Genomic DNA, 14,647 nt, shown 5'->3' on the forward strand with positions numbered 1-14,647 from the left:
TTGCAACCAGTGACCCCAGTGATCTCCCTCCCTGTTACCCCCTCATTCCCTTGCCCAGCTTGGCTGGGGGCTCTCAAGAGTTCGAGAAGGTCCCCGGTGCCACCCTGAGCACACACCGATAGTGGTAGGGCAATGGTGTACAGATAGATGCTCACTAACCTGCAGGGGAAAAAAACCACAAAAAAAGCCCAAATTTGTAGCACTTGCCAACATCCAGGGTGTACACATTCCTGCCGTGGCTGATTTCAAGCTACCAAAATTCCCAAGAAAGTAACGATTGACGCTCAGGGGCTGGTCCAGGCTGGCAGCAGCCTGGCACAGGCGGGGAGCGTGGGGACCTCCCTGTGGGGCTGGGACATCTAGAGGCGGGACGGGGACGTCTGACTGCACACAGTCGGAAGTGATGGCGTCTGCAGCCGCTCGCACTCAGCTTCCGAACTTGTCTCATTGCTTCCACGCGGGCTTCTTGGGCCAGTCTCGTCTCCTCTCTGGGTCTCATGTCGCCATCTATCCAAGTAGGTCAGCAACAGCTCCCAGGCCTCAGGGGCTGCGTAGATTTGCTAAGATAATTTCCGTGAGACATTTAGCGCAGGGCTGACTTAGTAACAGCACTCAACAGACGGTGGCTCCCGTCAGGGCCGCTGTTCATGGATCCACAGCATGTGACAGTCCTTGGTGCTGGGGCTTGCCACACAGTGGGTGCTCAGCAAACACTCGCCAGCTTCCCCCGGCAGGGCTGGAGGGCGCTCCCGGGGCTCGTCCGCCTCTGTAGCCCCCTGCGGGGCGGGGGCCTCTGTCGGCCAACGGCACAGAGACAACCAGCTCTTTCCCTTCTGTGTTGTGCACCCTCAGCGCACGGTCTCCTTGGTCCTTCTCTGACTTTCCGCTTTGCAAACGTGACCGCCGGGGCCCGGAGCTGGCGAGTGGCACAGCTGGGGTCTGAGCGCAGGTCTGGCCTTTCGGTTTCCAGTCCTCAGCGCGATGTACAGCACAGTGTGGGGTGGGGATGGGGGGAGCCTAGGAGGAGGGGAAGTCTTGTGGGGGCCGCACGGATCTGCCAGGGGGGCCCTGGAGCCTATGGTGGGGGCTGACCACACATAAAATGCAGGGCGGGACGCTGGACAGACGTGGCTCGAAAGAGAACGTTATTCCAGGGAGAGGCCCAGCCCTGAGCAAAGGCGTGGACTCTGGCAGGTGGACGGATGTTGGGAGGCAGGGGCCTTACCAAGCAGCGATACGAGGGAGGTGGTGCAGTGGAGCTTTTTTAGAGGCTTGGCTTCGGCAGTGGGGTTGAATCCTTGGACTGTCTCCACCCTGGCCGACGAGCAACGCAGCAGCAGAGATTCAGGTCAGATATGCAGAAGAACCTTCGACTGTCGGTGCTGGAAGGCACCGGCGATACTCCCGAGGGATACGGTGGCGTTTTTCCAACCTAGAGGCGGTTTGGAAAAAAGAAAAGACAGCCAGGGTTCTAGGCTGGCCTCATTGCAGCCTGGACCAGAGATGGGGCAACGGATCCAGGGATTCTGGAGGGCCTGGATGCCAGCAGCTTGGCCTCACGTGAGTTGGGCTTTGTCACCCCTGCTCAAAACCCTCTCATGGCTCCCAGTCACCCTTGCCCAATTGCAAGGGCAAACTCCTCCCTGGGGTTACCAAGTCTCCAGCCTCCCCTGGAGTCACGGCCCAAACCACAGCTCTTCTTTCTGTTTCTGGATTACGCCGTGTCCTCTGTACCCCCGGGCCTTTGCCCATGCTGTTCCCTCTGCCTCAGATACCCTCCCCTCCCTCTCCCTTCTCCTTCTCCCCTTATCAGCCTTTCCTTCTCAGCAGTTGATCGCCTCCTCCATGGCTAAGTCGAGTACCCCCTGGGTCCCGCCGTAACTGGTGGCTCATTAGCCTCCCTGCCAGACCGGGAGCCCTGGAAGGCAAGGACTCTGCCTGTCTTGCTCAGTGCGTGTCTCCAGCACAGTGTCTGGCACACAGCGTTCCATGAGTGTTTGTGGAGGGGGGTGAGGGTTACTGGAGAGGAGTAGCTGAGAAGAGGTCAGGTATGGTTTCAGGAGGAGCTGACTCCCCCCTGCCGGAGCCTCAGCATCGCTCAGCCATTAAGAACCTGAGCACAGAGTACAGAGACCTGGGTTCGAATCTCGCTCCTGCTGCCAGCCCCGAACAGTTCCCTAGCCTCACTGAGCTTCATCTGTGAGCTGGGGACAGTACCAGCTGCCCCCTTTGTGGGGCTGTTGTAAGGACCTTGGGGACCACGGTGAAGGGGGACCAGCCGCGACCCGCACTCGGCAGGCGGCAGTGCGAGGCTGACTCTCCTGTCCTCTCCCTGTAGGTGACGGCCATGTCGGTGAGGTTGCGGTTCCTGTCCTCTGGGGACGCGGGGGCCGTGGGGGTCGTGGGCCGGAGCGCCTCCTTCGCGGGCTTCAGCAGCGCACAGAGCCGGAGGATCGCGTAAGTTCTGCCCGTGAGGAGGGTACAGGGCTGGCTCGTCTTGTGCAGCCTGTGACCCTGAAGCTCTCTCTGACGCCAAGTCTGCAGCCCAGGACAGTGTGTGTGTGTGTGTGTGTGTGTGTGTGCGCGTGTGTGACACTTGGTGCTGGGAGAAACCTGTAATTTCCTTGAGACCCGAAGCCGTCTCATCTCACATGCTCCTGGCAGTTGGTCCTGGAAGTCACCTGCGTGAGCTTATCAGGCCCACTTAGCAGATCAGAAAACAGGCTCGGAGAGGTGGAGCTGTTCACCCAAGGTCACACAGCAAGACTGGTTCGTTCAGCCCTGGAACTTAGTCTGGGGGCGGGGTCAGGATGGAACGTTCTTCCTGTTTGATAGAATGGGACGTGGGGCCACCTATCCCAGTTCTGTGACCTGGGGCAAGTGACTTCACCTCTCGGAGTCTCGGTTTCCTCATCCGTGAAATGGGGATCACGAGTGTCCCTCCCCGACAGAGTTGTCGTGAGCGGACGATGAGGTGACACGAGGCAAGCAGCCGGCACATGCTGGCACACAGTAGGTGCTTGCAGGAAATTTTCAAAGGAGGAGGAACGGCAGAGATGGGCCTGGGGTCAGGGCTGCCCCACTGGACGTGAGTTCATGGCTGCTCCACGAGTCTCCTTCGGCTGCAGGTACTTCCCAGGAGGAAGGTTCGTTTCCATTCCTGGGGGCCACAGACTGGTCCTGGGCTTCATGTCGGGCACTGTGCAAGCCTGGGGAGCTGCCCGCCCAGGGGTGGGGCAATCCCTCAGGCATCGCGAGTGGCCCAAGCCCGAGGGGCCCAAACATCTGCCTGGCTGAGCAAATGTGGGGGACAGGCAGGACTCCCAGCCGAGCAGGGTTGGCCAGGGCTCGTCACGGCCCTCTCCTGCCCGAAACCTGCCAGGGGTTCCCATGTGCTGAGAATGCAATCTGGACTCCTCACGCGGCCTAACAAAGAGCCCCCTGTCACCCTGGCCGCTCTCTCCTCCGGGCCCTCCACCTGGCCCCTCCCGTGACTCCTCCTTACCCGGCCAGGGGCTGCTTAATCTCCTTTGGGCCTTGGCTTCACTGCCGTGTCCTGCGGTGGACCACCCGTGCCCCAGACCGGGCCTTCCTGTGGCTCTTTCCCTGGGGTTCAGCTGCACACTCGCCCCCCCCCCCCCCCCCCAGTGATGCCTGGTCCCTGAGGTCCAGCTCTCCCAGCTCGCCCACTTGTCTCCTGGCCGCTCAGTGCCAGCACGTGCCCGGGGGGAGTGGGTCTCAGGGCTGAAATCCTGGAGGGTCTCAGCTGGAAGCGTGCTTAGGAATCCCTGATTCGTTCTCCAAATATTTATGGAGCACCTACTCTGCCCAGGCCCTGTCCCGGGCTCTGGGGACGGAACCGGGCCCCGCCCTCCCGTCAGGGCAGCGAACAATAAGCCGACAGTAATCCAGATGGATTCAGCTGGTGGCACGTGAAGGAATTAAAACGGGGATGTGGGAGGGTGGCAGGGCTCTCAGAGGAGGCCCTCAGTGAGGCAGGGGCACCTTTAAGGCCAGAGAGAAGACAAGTTGATGTTCACGTGCAGAGAGCATGCAGGGCTGGGGACGTCTTCCAGGTGGAAGGGGCAGCCAGTGCAAAGGTCCCGAGGTGGGGATGAGCTTTGAGGCACAGAAAGTGGGTGTGTGGCTGTCTTGGGGGATAGAAGTGAGAGAGGGAGGCCTGCGGGGCTTTGTGAGCCACAGCAAGGACACGCAAGGTGCAAGGCGGCGGGGGGGGGGGGGGCGCGCAGTAAAGAGCTGAAGCACAGGAAAACACAGCCCCAGAGAGAGTGAGCACCCAGTCCCTCTGACGCCCAGCCTCCAAGAGGAGAAAACGTGGATGCCACCGCAAGGAAGGCATACATTAGGCACTCCATAAGTGCGGCTGAGAAGGATTAAGTCAACTGGCCAGGGAATGATCATGTTCCTTAACAGAACCACTTTTGAGCTGCCTCTTCTGGGCGTCACGAGGCCCCCTACACCATGGGGTCTGTAATCAGGGCTGCTAAAGACAGTTGCACAGGTCACCCAGCCAAGGGGTCCATCCAGTCCATGTAACCCTCCCAAGCTGTGTGCCCTGGCGTGCAGCTGGCCCACCCAGGGTGGGGTACCTTTCTCTAACTCACACAGAGGCACTATGGGGATTTTGTTACCATGGTCTGGCAGTGGGGGGCGCTGAAGGGGGGGTTTCACAGACCCTGGCAGCCAAGGCCAGCTGCGTGAGTATACAATCAGTGTGCTCACTAGGGCCCTGTGCTCACGTAATGCTCTGGTGTTGCCATCTAGAAATTCCTTTTTTTTTTTTTTCCCTCAATGTTTATTTATTTATTTTGAAAGAGAGGGCAAGCAGGGGAGGGGCAGAGAGAGAGAGGAGGGAGAGAATCCCAAGCAGGCTCTACATTGTCAGCACAGAGTCCAATGCAGGGCTCCAGCCCACGAACTGTGAGATCGTGACCTGAGCTGATCAAGAGTTGGATGCTTAGGGGCGCCTGGGTGGCTCAGTCGGTTGAGCGGCCGACTTCGGCTCAGGTCACGATCTCGCGGTCCGTGAGTTCGAGCCCCGCGTCGGGCCCCTGTGCTGACAGCTCAGAGCCCGGAGCCTGTTTCGGATTCTGTGTCTCCCTCTCTCTGACCCTCCCCCATTCATGCTCTGTCTCTCTCTGTCTCAAAAATAAATAAACGTTAAAAAAAAAAAAAATTTAAGAGTTAGATGCTTAACCGGCTGAGCCACCCAGGCGCCCCGCCATCTAGAAACCCTTACTACGGTTTGAAAAAAGGGCCCTGCATTTTCTTTTGCACTGGGCCTCATGAATTCTGTGCCTGGTCCTGCCTGCAGCTCTCCCCCTGCCAGGCCCCTGGGGGGCTTCTGGACTTCCTGCCTCCATGGGAATGTTCCCACAGGCCCCAGTCAGGAGCTCTGCCCAGGTAGTGTCCCCAGGACTCCTGAGGTCAGCACTCTGGGCGGGAAGAAGACAGAGAGGTCTGACCCTGTCCCGCTATGGCTCACTGGCCATCAGCAAAGACAAGATCACGTCTGGCAAGGTCTGCATCCCGGTCTAAGACAGATGACCTTGATGGCTGTAAATATCCCGGAATAGCCACTCTCCTGGTGGCTCCTTCTCCTTCTCCTGCTCTGAGAATTCTGGAGAATTCTGGAGCCACCAGCCTGGGTGGGTTCTGAGGTCCCTGAGTGGCATCTAGTCTCCTCAGTGCCCTTTTCCAAGGGTAAGGAAGAAGCTGCCCACGAGGATGGGGAAGAGCGCATCTATTTTTAACTTCCTGTCTCTGGCCAGCTCCCAGGAGTCTGGACCCTTGGCTCCCAGGAGTCTGGACCCTTGGCTCTGGGGCCGGACGGCCTAGATTGGGTTTCAGGCCTCACCTTTTGGCCTTATTTCTCAGGTAATCCAACCAGGCTGAATCACAGACACATTGCCAAGGCACCCAGTGGCTGGGGCAGGGCAGGTAAAAATAACCTCAGATAGGAGAGCTGGGGATTGAAGCTCATTGATGTCCCCTTTGTCCAACCTCTGCCCCTGCCCTGGCACCTGAAACCCTTTTGACTCTGGACATGGCTTTTTATTCCATAATCAAAGAATTCACCTGAGGAAGTGATCTATCTGGTGGGGAAATTTTATACTAAGGTGTGAATGATTGCTATGAATGATGCTGTCCCATTCTGCCCCGATTCACAGGCGTGGCTGCTCTTACCCCCTTCCGGTCACTCCTCAGCCAGGTCTCCTCTCCCCCAGGCTGTCAGGAGGGTACCCTCCTGAGCTAGGAGCCCCTGCCAGGTCCTCACCACCTCAGGAATTCCTCTGCTGAGAGGAAGCGGGGGTGTGAAAACTAAGTAGTAAACCTTTGATTTTCAAGGAAAGGAGGTTGGAGAAAGGATATGGTGGAGGTGCTCTCCCTGCTCTGCTCTGTTCCTCATCATGCCCGCCCATCCAGGGCCACCAGGCATAGAGACAGGGTTAGCTTACACCGTCGGCCCACTGAGTCCTCGCCCGAAACGTGTCCAGTTGGCCCTATCGTTGCCCCCCGGCCACACCCAGCCCCGCCTGCCCCCAGGTCCCGCACTTGCAGCGGCCGTGCACCGGGCCTCCGACAAAGTGTTTCCCCTCGACGATCAGGCAGAAAGACCGTCCCGGCGGCCTCACGTGAGGGCTGGGGCCACCGGGTGGCACGTGTCCTTCCGGAAGCTTGTCTGGCATGCCAGGGGCTGTTTAATATTTACTGAGTGCTCCCAGAGCCGGTGAGACACCCGCCCCCGGAGCTCGCCCTCTGCCCTGGCGGCTGTATCACCGGGCCAGACACGCAGCCCGATTTCGCCATCTGAAGGCTGCACTTCCCCGGCTGAGCCAGCAGCCCGGCACCGCGCCCGTCCCGCTGAACCTCAGACGAGAGCACTGAGCTCAGAGCTTCCCCGGGAGCCAGTGAAGCCAGGCGCGGCCGCAGCGGTGAGGGTGAGGAGGTCTCCGGGTAGATGGCAGCGGGGACCGGCCGAGGGTACGCACCCCCCGGGGGCCGGGGACCCCTGGGAGCTGGCAGGTGAGCTGGGCTCCTGCGCGGCACCCCCCCCCGCAGAGTTGCTCGCGCACCCCACCTGCCAGGGGCCTGAGCCCGTCCGAAACCCGCCTCTCCGAAGGCTGCAGCCCTGCCCGCCTCTGCCCGCCTGGCATGTCAACTTTGTGGACGGCCTGCTCGAGGAGGTGGGTGGTGTGGCCTCAGGCAGCGGGAGGGCGGAGGGAGGGCAGCCCCTTCGAGGGCCTGGATATTTATGATCTTACTGATTTATTTATATTTTAAATTTATGTATTTAGTTTGAGAGAGAGCGCGAGCAGGGGGAGGGGCAGAGAGAAAGGGAGAGAGAGAATCCGAAGCAGACTCTACACTGTCCGTGCAGAGCCCGACGCAGGGCTCGAACTCACAAATCATGAGATCGTGACCTGAGCCGAAGTCAAGGGTCAGATTCAACCAACGGAGCCACCCAGGCGCTCCTATTGTCTTCTTTAACTTTGACACATACGGAACCCTTGTCCTTTGCCGGGCACTACTCAAACCCCTTTACATTTATTAACGCATACAGCAACGCTTTCCCCGGGCCCTATTTTACAGATGCGAAAACTGAGGCACAGAGAGGTTCGTTAACCTACCCAAGGTCACACAGCTTGTAAGTGGGGTTACCGAATAGAGACACGGGCACCTAGCTCCAGAGCCTGTGCCGGCTGTCCCACCGCCTCCCCCAGCTGGCATGGCAGCTCGCGGGGACACAGCTTTTACTTGCTTTGGTCTCTGTTTTACCTCCAGCCCCTTGAATGCTGGTTGGTGTGCCGTAAGTGCTCAGTAAATGTTTGTTGAGTGAATGATGGTCTCATGACTGGTCTATGGGGTAGGCACTCTTCTCTGCCCTTTACAAATGAGGAAACTGCGTCTCTAGGAGGTTAAGTACCTATGACCCCCGGGGCTGGGATTTGTCCATGGGTGGTTGACCAGGAGCTTGTGTCTCATGAGACAACATAAGCTCCCAGCGTGGCAAGTCCCCTGCTCCCCCCGATCCTTCCTTGCTGCAACATCCCCTAGGACCCAGTTCTCAGGGCGTGGGCAGGGCCGGGGATCGCTATTTCTGGATCGTTGGCATGTAACATGGCGAGGATTCCCGGGGTAGGGAACCCAACCGGAGGGGCGGCCGGGGCAGCTCCTCTCTGCTGAGTCAACAGCAGGTGTCTGTATCTGTGTGTGGAATGTGCCACATCTGGCTGGGCTGGATGTACAGCCTGGCTGCCCGTTCAGTCTCTTGGGGCGCCAGAGTGAACTTGTCAGGCCTGCCGAAGGAGCTGGAAGCTGTGTCCTGCCTGCCCCCTGCCTGGCTCTCCAGACCTCAATCCTCCCCTCTTCCCGGGGACGGGGAGTCTTCGAGGGTAGGACCCCAGGCCCTCGGCTCCCACCATGGTGCCTGATTCGCAGAAAGCCCCTCTGTGAGTGTTTGAGTGAGTCGGGGGGTCCGGTTCCCTTGATTTGGGGCCGCAAAAGTGCAGCAAGTTCTGAAGGGCTCCCGGGGAGATGCATACCTGGGTTTCCAGCAGGAGGATGTGCCCCGAGTGAATCCCCTAAGACGGTGGTCCTCAAAGCGTGGTCCTTGGACCAGCAACACTGGCAGCACCTAGGAACGTGTTAGGAATGCAGATTCTCAGGCCTCTCCCCAGACCTGCTGAACCTGAGACTGGGGCCTCTGCTGAGAGGGCTCGGCAATCTGAGCCTGGGTCCTCCAGATGATTCTGAGGACCCTGAGGGAACCCTGCCCCTTGCCCCCAGAGGGGTGGTTCAGATCCCGGGCTGGGAATCTGCCCATGTTTGGGTTTGGGTCCCAGCTCTGTCACTCACGTGATCTGGGGCAAGTCACTTCTCTGAGCCTCCGGTTCCCTACCTTGCAATGGGGTTAAAATCGATGTTTATTTAAAGCTCCTACAGCAGGGGTGGGAAGCAACAGACACTCAGGGGGCACCTTCTATCCGGGCACCGTCACGATGCTCCCGGATTGTCATCGTCCAGGTCTGTGAAGCTGGGAGCTGACCCACTCCTCCCCGCTCCCCCTCCTCGGCTCCCACAGGGCGGGAAGGGTCTCCTCACTCTGTTTCGGTCAAGCCTTCTCCTTGCTGTCCGCCCAGCATCACACACAGACTGGACCGCGTCCTCCCCTCCACCCTGACTCACTGTCCCCCGATTCAGAACACCCTTCTTGGGACGACCCTTCATCCTATTCTTCCCTTGAGGTCCCGCTGAGCCCTTGGGCTCCCCCAACTCTCTCTTCTCTAGTCCCCACGACACGCTGTATTTCCCTCGTCCCATTCAGTTCAGTTTTTACTGAGCACCTACTGTTTTCCAGGCTGTGGGCGCAGGGACAGATACAGATGGGATGTGATTATCATAACGGTAGCAAACATTTATTAGGCACCCACTGCCTCCATTGTGCCGAATGTTTCCCCTGGTGTCTCAGAGAATTCCCAGCACTGCTCTCTCATTTAGGGTCTATTGTTTTCCCATTTGACAGATAAATAACTGAGGCTTGGGTAGTACCTCAGTGTAGAGGTGAAGTACATTTGACAAAAAAACAAATAAAACTGGTTATTCCCCCCTGCTCCCCTCCCCCCTTCCTGCTCGTGCTCACTCTCTCCCCCTCCCTCCCTCTCCGTCTCTCCCCCTCCCTCCCCCTCTGTCTCCATCCCCGAGGAACCTTAGAGCACAGGTTGAAGCAGGCTCCTCAGTGCACCCGAGAGGAAGACAGGGAGGGAGGCAGCTGGAAGGAAAAGCTAGAAGCTTCTTTGAGAGACTGACCCAGACGTTCGAGTGTTATTTCCACTCTTGTTTCTCCCGTGAGAAGGGAGTCCTGAAGCCACGTCTGGTGCAGGGATACCTGGGAAACAATGTCTTTAAGAGGACGGACGGAGGCAGCCCTGGTCTTGCACTCAGTGGACGAGGCATAGGATTCTAGAAGGGGCTTAGGTGCCAGTGAAACCAGCCCGGGACTGTAACCCTGTACTACTGTAATCAATCCTGAAACGCTGGTGTACCCCTCAAGGGCTGAGAGACACAGCTGTCACTGCTGGGAAACATCAGTTCTTTTTTTTTTTTTTCCTTAAAAATTTTTTTTTAGTGTTTATGTTTTTAAAATCTTTTTAAGTTTATTTTTTTTTTTTGAGAGAGAGAGACAGAGAGAGTGTGGGGGGGGAGGGGCAGAGAGAGAGAGGGAGAGAGAGAATCTCAAGCAGGCTCTGCACTGTCAGCACGGAGCCTGACGTAGGGATCAAACTCATGAACCATGAGATCGTGACCTGAGCCGAAACAGAGTCGGATGCTTAACTGACTGCACCATCCAGGCGCCCCAAATGTTTATTTATTTTTAAGAGAGAGAGACAGAGTGTGAACAGGGGAGGGTCAGAGAGAGAGAGGGAGACACAGAATCTGACGCAGGCTCCAGGCTCTGAGCTGTCAGCACAAAGTCTGACGTGGGGCTCGAACCCACAAGCTGTGAGATCACGACCTGGGCCGAAGTCGGATGCCCAACCAACTGAGCCACCCAGGTGCTCCTGGGGACATCAGTTTTTAAGATCATTCAGTCCCCAACCCCAACTCCAAAAGGCTTAGGCAGAAAAGAGAACCAACTGGTTCATGTAAGTGAAATTCCACGGGCAGGTCTAGCTTCAGGCATAGCTGGATCCAGGAGCTCATGGTCGTGTGGAATTGGTCTGCCTCCACCTGCTCCTCCCTGTGTTGCCTCCATTCCCCCTACATGATGCAAAGGGAACGGCTGGCTGTTCCAGGTGTATGTTCCCCCGGAATAGCAATGTCAGAAGAAAGAATCCTTTTCCTGTCTGTGAATCTGGAACCAAACTCCTGGCAGGGTTACTGGACAGATTTGTGTCCTGTGCCTCTCCCTGAGCCAGGGAAATGGAGTATGTTGACTCCAGGCCTGAGACATGCATTTGCTTCGGAATGCCTGTGTATGTGTGTGCAGGTGTGTGTGTGTGTGTGTGTGTGTGTGTGTGTCTGTGTGTGTGGTGATCTGTCAAGCCACCTCCCTCCAAACCACATGCATGAACAGCGGAGTTGGGGAGGGGCCCCGGAGGAAAACTGGGGTGTTAGTAATAGAGGGAGAGGCGTGGGTCCTGTGCAGGCAAAGCTAGCAAGTGCCCACCCACGGGAACGCCCCGCGGCTACGATTTGGCCTCCCAAGTAGTTTTGTCCGACGGACAGACCACGCTGAGCCGAAAACACTGGCATTCGGGCTGCCCGACTGCACTTCCCGCTGCGTTGATGTCTCGCGTCAGGTTCTTCTTCGTCTTTTAATCTTCAAATCCAAGCCCTCATTTTGCAGATGAGGAAACCGAGGCCCGGAGAGTCCCGGCCACTTTCCTGAGCTCACACGGCTCGGCGGTGGCGGGGCGGGACTCAGCCAGGCCTCCTGACTGCCCCGGGCTCTGGCCACCGGTCCCCCCCCCCCCGGCCGGGGAGGGCTTTGTCCGGATCCCAGCTCTGCCCCTCATTCCTTCTCACAGAAAGTCCATCCACGGGAACTCCGTGAGAGCTCGAATGCCTGCCAAATCCTCCAAGATGTACGGCACGCTGCGGAAGGGGTCCGTCTGCCCGGACCCCAAGCCACAGCAGGTGAAGAAGATCTTCGAAGCACTCAAGAGAGGCCTCAAGTAAGGACCAGTGTTTGTTGTCCCTGAAACGGGCGTTCTCTGCCGCTTCTCCGCTCCGCCTCTCCTCAGAGAACACGGTCGGGTCTTGTCTGCCAGAGGCCAAGGAGGGAGCTCCTGCAGTCCACAAGCGCGTCCCGGGTGCACCCACGCGCTCAGGACCACCCTTCGGCGCTGGGGACACAGTGAACGCCGCGGGGGGGATGCTGGCCTCCGGGAGCTTATGGTGGAGAGGGGAGATGGCCAAACAGAAGTGACGTAAGCAGTAACAGAACTCCCAGCAGCCCCGAGTGCGCGGAGGAAGGCGATGGAGAGGCAGAGGAGACCCACCAAGGAGGTCCCGACGGTTGTGCTGGGCTCTGGGAGATAAGCGTCCCAGGCAGGGGGAACAGCGCGGGCAAAGGCCCTGAGGTAGGAGAGTGTAGGGCAGGAGGCCCGGGTGGCTGGATTTGAGTGAAGGAGAGAGCTGGGCTGGCTAGCTGGGCAGAGGCCAGAACAGGAAGATTCGGTCACTGACTCCACCTATTTTTTTTAAAGTGTATCTGTTTATATTTTGAGGGGGGTGGGGAGGAGCAGAGAGAGAGGGAGAGAGAGAGAAAATCCCACGTAGGCTCCACACTGTCAGTGCAGAGCCCCACGTGGGGCTCAAACTCACAAACTGTGGGATCACGACCTGAGCCGGAAGCAAGTCGGACACGTAGCCGACTGAGCCACCCGGGCGCCCCACTCCATGCGCTTTTCTTGAGGGCTAACGGAGGGCCAGGCACAAGGTGTGGGAGTGAATAAAACACGGAAATCCCTGCCCCCGTGGAGCCTTCTAATGGGAGACAGACAATAAGCAGGGCAGAAAAGCAAAATACAGAAATAGGTCAGATGGTGGGAAGTACCATGGTAGAAAACAAATCAAGGTAAGGTGTGGGGCTGATTTTGAATAAGGGGTTCAAAGAAGGTCTCGTTTAAGAAGGTGCCATTTGAGCAAAAACCTGAAGGGGTGAAGGAGTGAGCCCAGCAGGTAATGGATAAAGAACATTCCAGGCCGAGGGAGCCACATGTGCAAAGGCCCTGGGGCAGGAGCATGATCAGAGCATTAGGGGCATAGTGAGCAGGCCGGCATGGGAGCTGAGAGAGGGAGGCAAGGGTGAGGAGGTCGGGGGGCAATGGGGACCAGATGACATGGGGCCCGTGAGCACTTAGTGTTCACTCTGGGTGAGGTGGGTTCTGCGGGGGGGGGGCGGTGGGGGGGGGGAAGGGTGTGGTCTGAGTTCAGTTTTAACAAGACTCTCTGGCCGTACGTGGAAAATGGGCTGCGAGGGGCGGGGAGGCCTGTAAGAAGGTCACTACAAGGGTCCAGGTGGCAGACGATGGCAGACTTGACCAGGTGGCAGCTGGGTGGGTGGGCAGGGGACAGGGTCAGTTTCAGGATACATTTTGAAGGTGGAGCAGACGGGATTGACTGAGGGAGGGACTGGGGGGAGAGAGAGGAGAGAGAGAGGAGAGAGAGAGAGAGAGATCGTCCAAGTGGAGATGAAAAGAGGTAGTTCGGGCACAAACCCGAGGTTCACGGAAGAGGTCAGGGCTCGAGAGAGAACTGTGGTTTCAGTGCAGTGTTGCCCCGTGAATAAGTCACATGGGGGGGCCGCCACGTAGCCCCTCCAGGTTCCTCGACTCCGTGACGCCCAGTCCAGGGGCCTCCTCTCTCCCAGCAGCCCCCTTGCTGTTGTCCCAGCCCCGTCCCCACCGACCCCTTCTCCACCTGCCACCCCTGCTCTGCTCAAGTCTCTCCCATGGCTCCCTACTACCCTCGGGGGGGGGCATTCAGGGTCCTTTCTGACCTTCAACCTTTCTAGACTCTTCTATTATTCACTCCCCGCCTCCACTGGTTCCCCAAATGCCCCATCTGCCCTCCTGTACCTGTGCCGTGGCCCTTGCTGAGCAGCTCCCGGGCAGGGGAGCGTCCGCAGAGGCTGCCGCGCCCCAGGTTCCTTGTTCAGCGCGCATGCGCGTGTCCTGAATCGCACGCCGCCGTTCCTTCCGGCCGGAGGCCTGTCCCGCCCTCCGCCTCTTGCGATCCTGCCCTGTTTCTCACTAATTAATAGCAGTGACAACAGCAGCAGCGGCATCTCGCCATTGAATCCCTGAAGAACGCTATCAGAGAGCCTCCTCACCTTTTCCCGGAGAGGAAACTGAGTCCCAAAGAGGGGACACAGCTCGTCCAGGATCCTACGGCCAGGAAGCAGGGAGTGGGGCTCCGGGGCCAGTGCCGACCCGCCCTCTGTCCGCAACCCTCCCCCACCCACCCCGGGCTCCGGGGAAAGGTCACCTGCCCCCCCTCGCCAAGCCCTGACCGCCAGCCCAGGGGACATCTGTCATCCGCCACCCACGGGGCGCACCGCACGCCCCACCTGCACTGGCGCGGAGCGGGAGCTGGGGCCGGGTGCCTGGAGCCTGTCTTCAAGGGGCGCATCTCCCAGGACCGCTCTGGTGATTCCTGTAAGGACCTCACGTTGGAGACCGGTCTGGGCTCACTCAACAGCACCCCCTTCTTCCTGGGGAGCCCACCCCCTGAGTGAGCTGCGGCCTGGCAGATGGTGGTGCAAGTGGGCCCAGAGAGGGCGAGTCACCTTCCTGGGGTGGCCTAGTAAACTCTGATGAAGCAGGACGGGGCCTCACCGTGGCTCCCGAGTCCAGACCTCACGCTTCACGTCTAAGGCTCTTTGGCTGGAAAAGAACGTGAAGCGTCCCCTCCAGCCACACAGCTCTCTCTGTGCGTCCCAGAATGGGTCTTCCAGCCCCTCTCTGGTCCTTGGCCCTACACAGGCCGACAGCAGGATGGCCTGTCTCCGTCCGTGAGGGAGGCGGGCTCTCGCTGACCTCCCCGTGGGCTGGGGTGAAGAGGGCGGCCTCCGGAGGCCACTGCTGCTTTCAGACGCGGGTTCGGCCTCGTCCCTGCT

At 58.8% G+C, this 14,647-nt stretch overlaps 1 protein-coding gene and 1 long non-coding RNA gene across 2 annotated transcripts in view; one reads left to right on the forward strand and one right to left on the reverse strand.

Moving 5' to 3' along the window:
* RIPOR3 (RIPOR family member 3) overlaps positions 1 to 14,647 on the forward strand; it is a 73,710-nt gene that overhangs the window by 40,512 nt on the left and 18,551 nt on the right. The window contains exons 2-3 of the mRNA XM_042930677.1: positions 2,339 to 2,457; positions 11,553 to 11,699. Coding sequence (XP_042786611.1) covers positions 2,339 to 2,457; positions 11,553 to 11,699 — 266 coding nt within the window. The remainder of the gene's footprint in view (positions 1 to 2,338; positions 2,458 to 11,552; positions 11,700 to 14,647) is intronic.
* On the reverse strand, positions 961 to 13,682 carry LOC122215424. The gene is made up of 3 exons (XR_006200369.1): positions 13,608 to 13,682; positions 8,568 to 8,659; positions 961 to 1,432 (listed from the first exon to the last, which is right to left on the reverse strand). It is a non-coding gene; the product is annotated as an uncharacterized LOC122215424 (long non-coding RNA).

This window comes from Panthera leo, chromosome A3 (genome assembly GCF_018350215.1).
Source record: "Panthera leo isolate Ple1 chromosome A3, P.leo_Ple1_pat1.1, whole genome shotgun sequence".
NCBI classification, from domain to species: Eukaryota; Metazoa; Chordata; class Mammalia; order Carnivora; family Felidae; genus Panthera; species Panthera leo.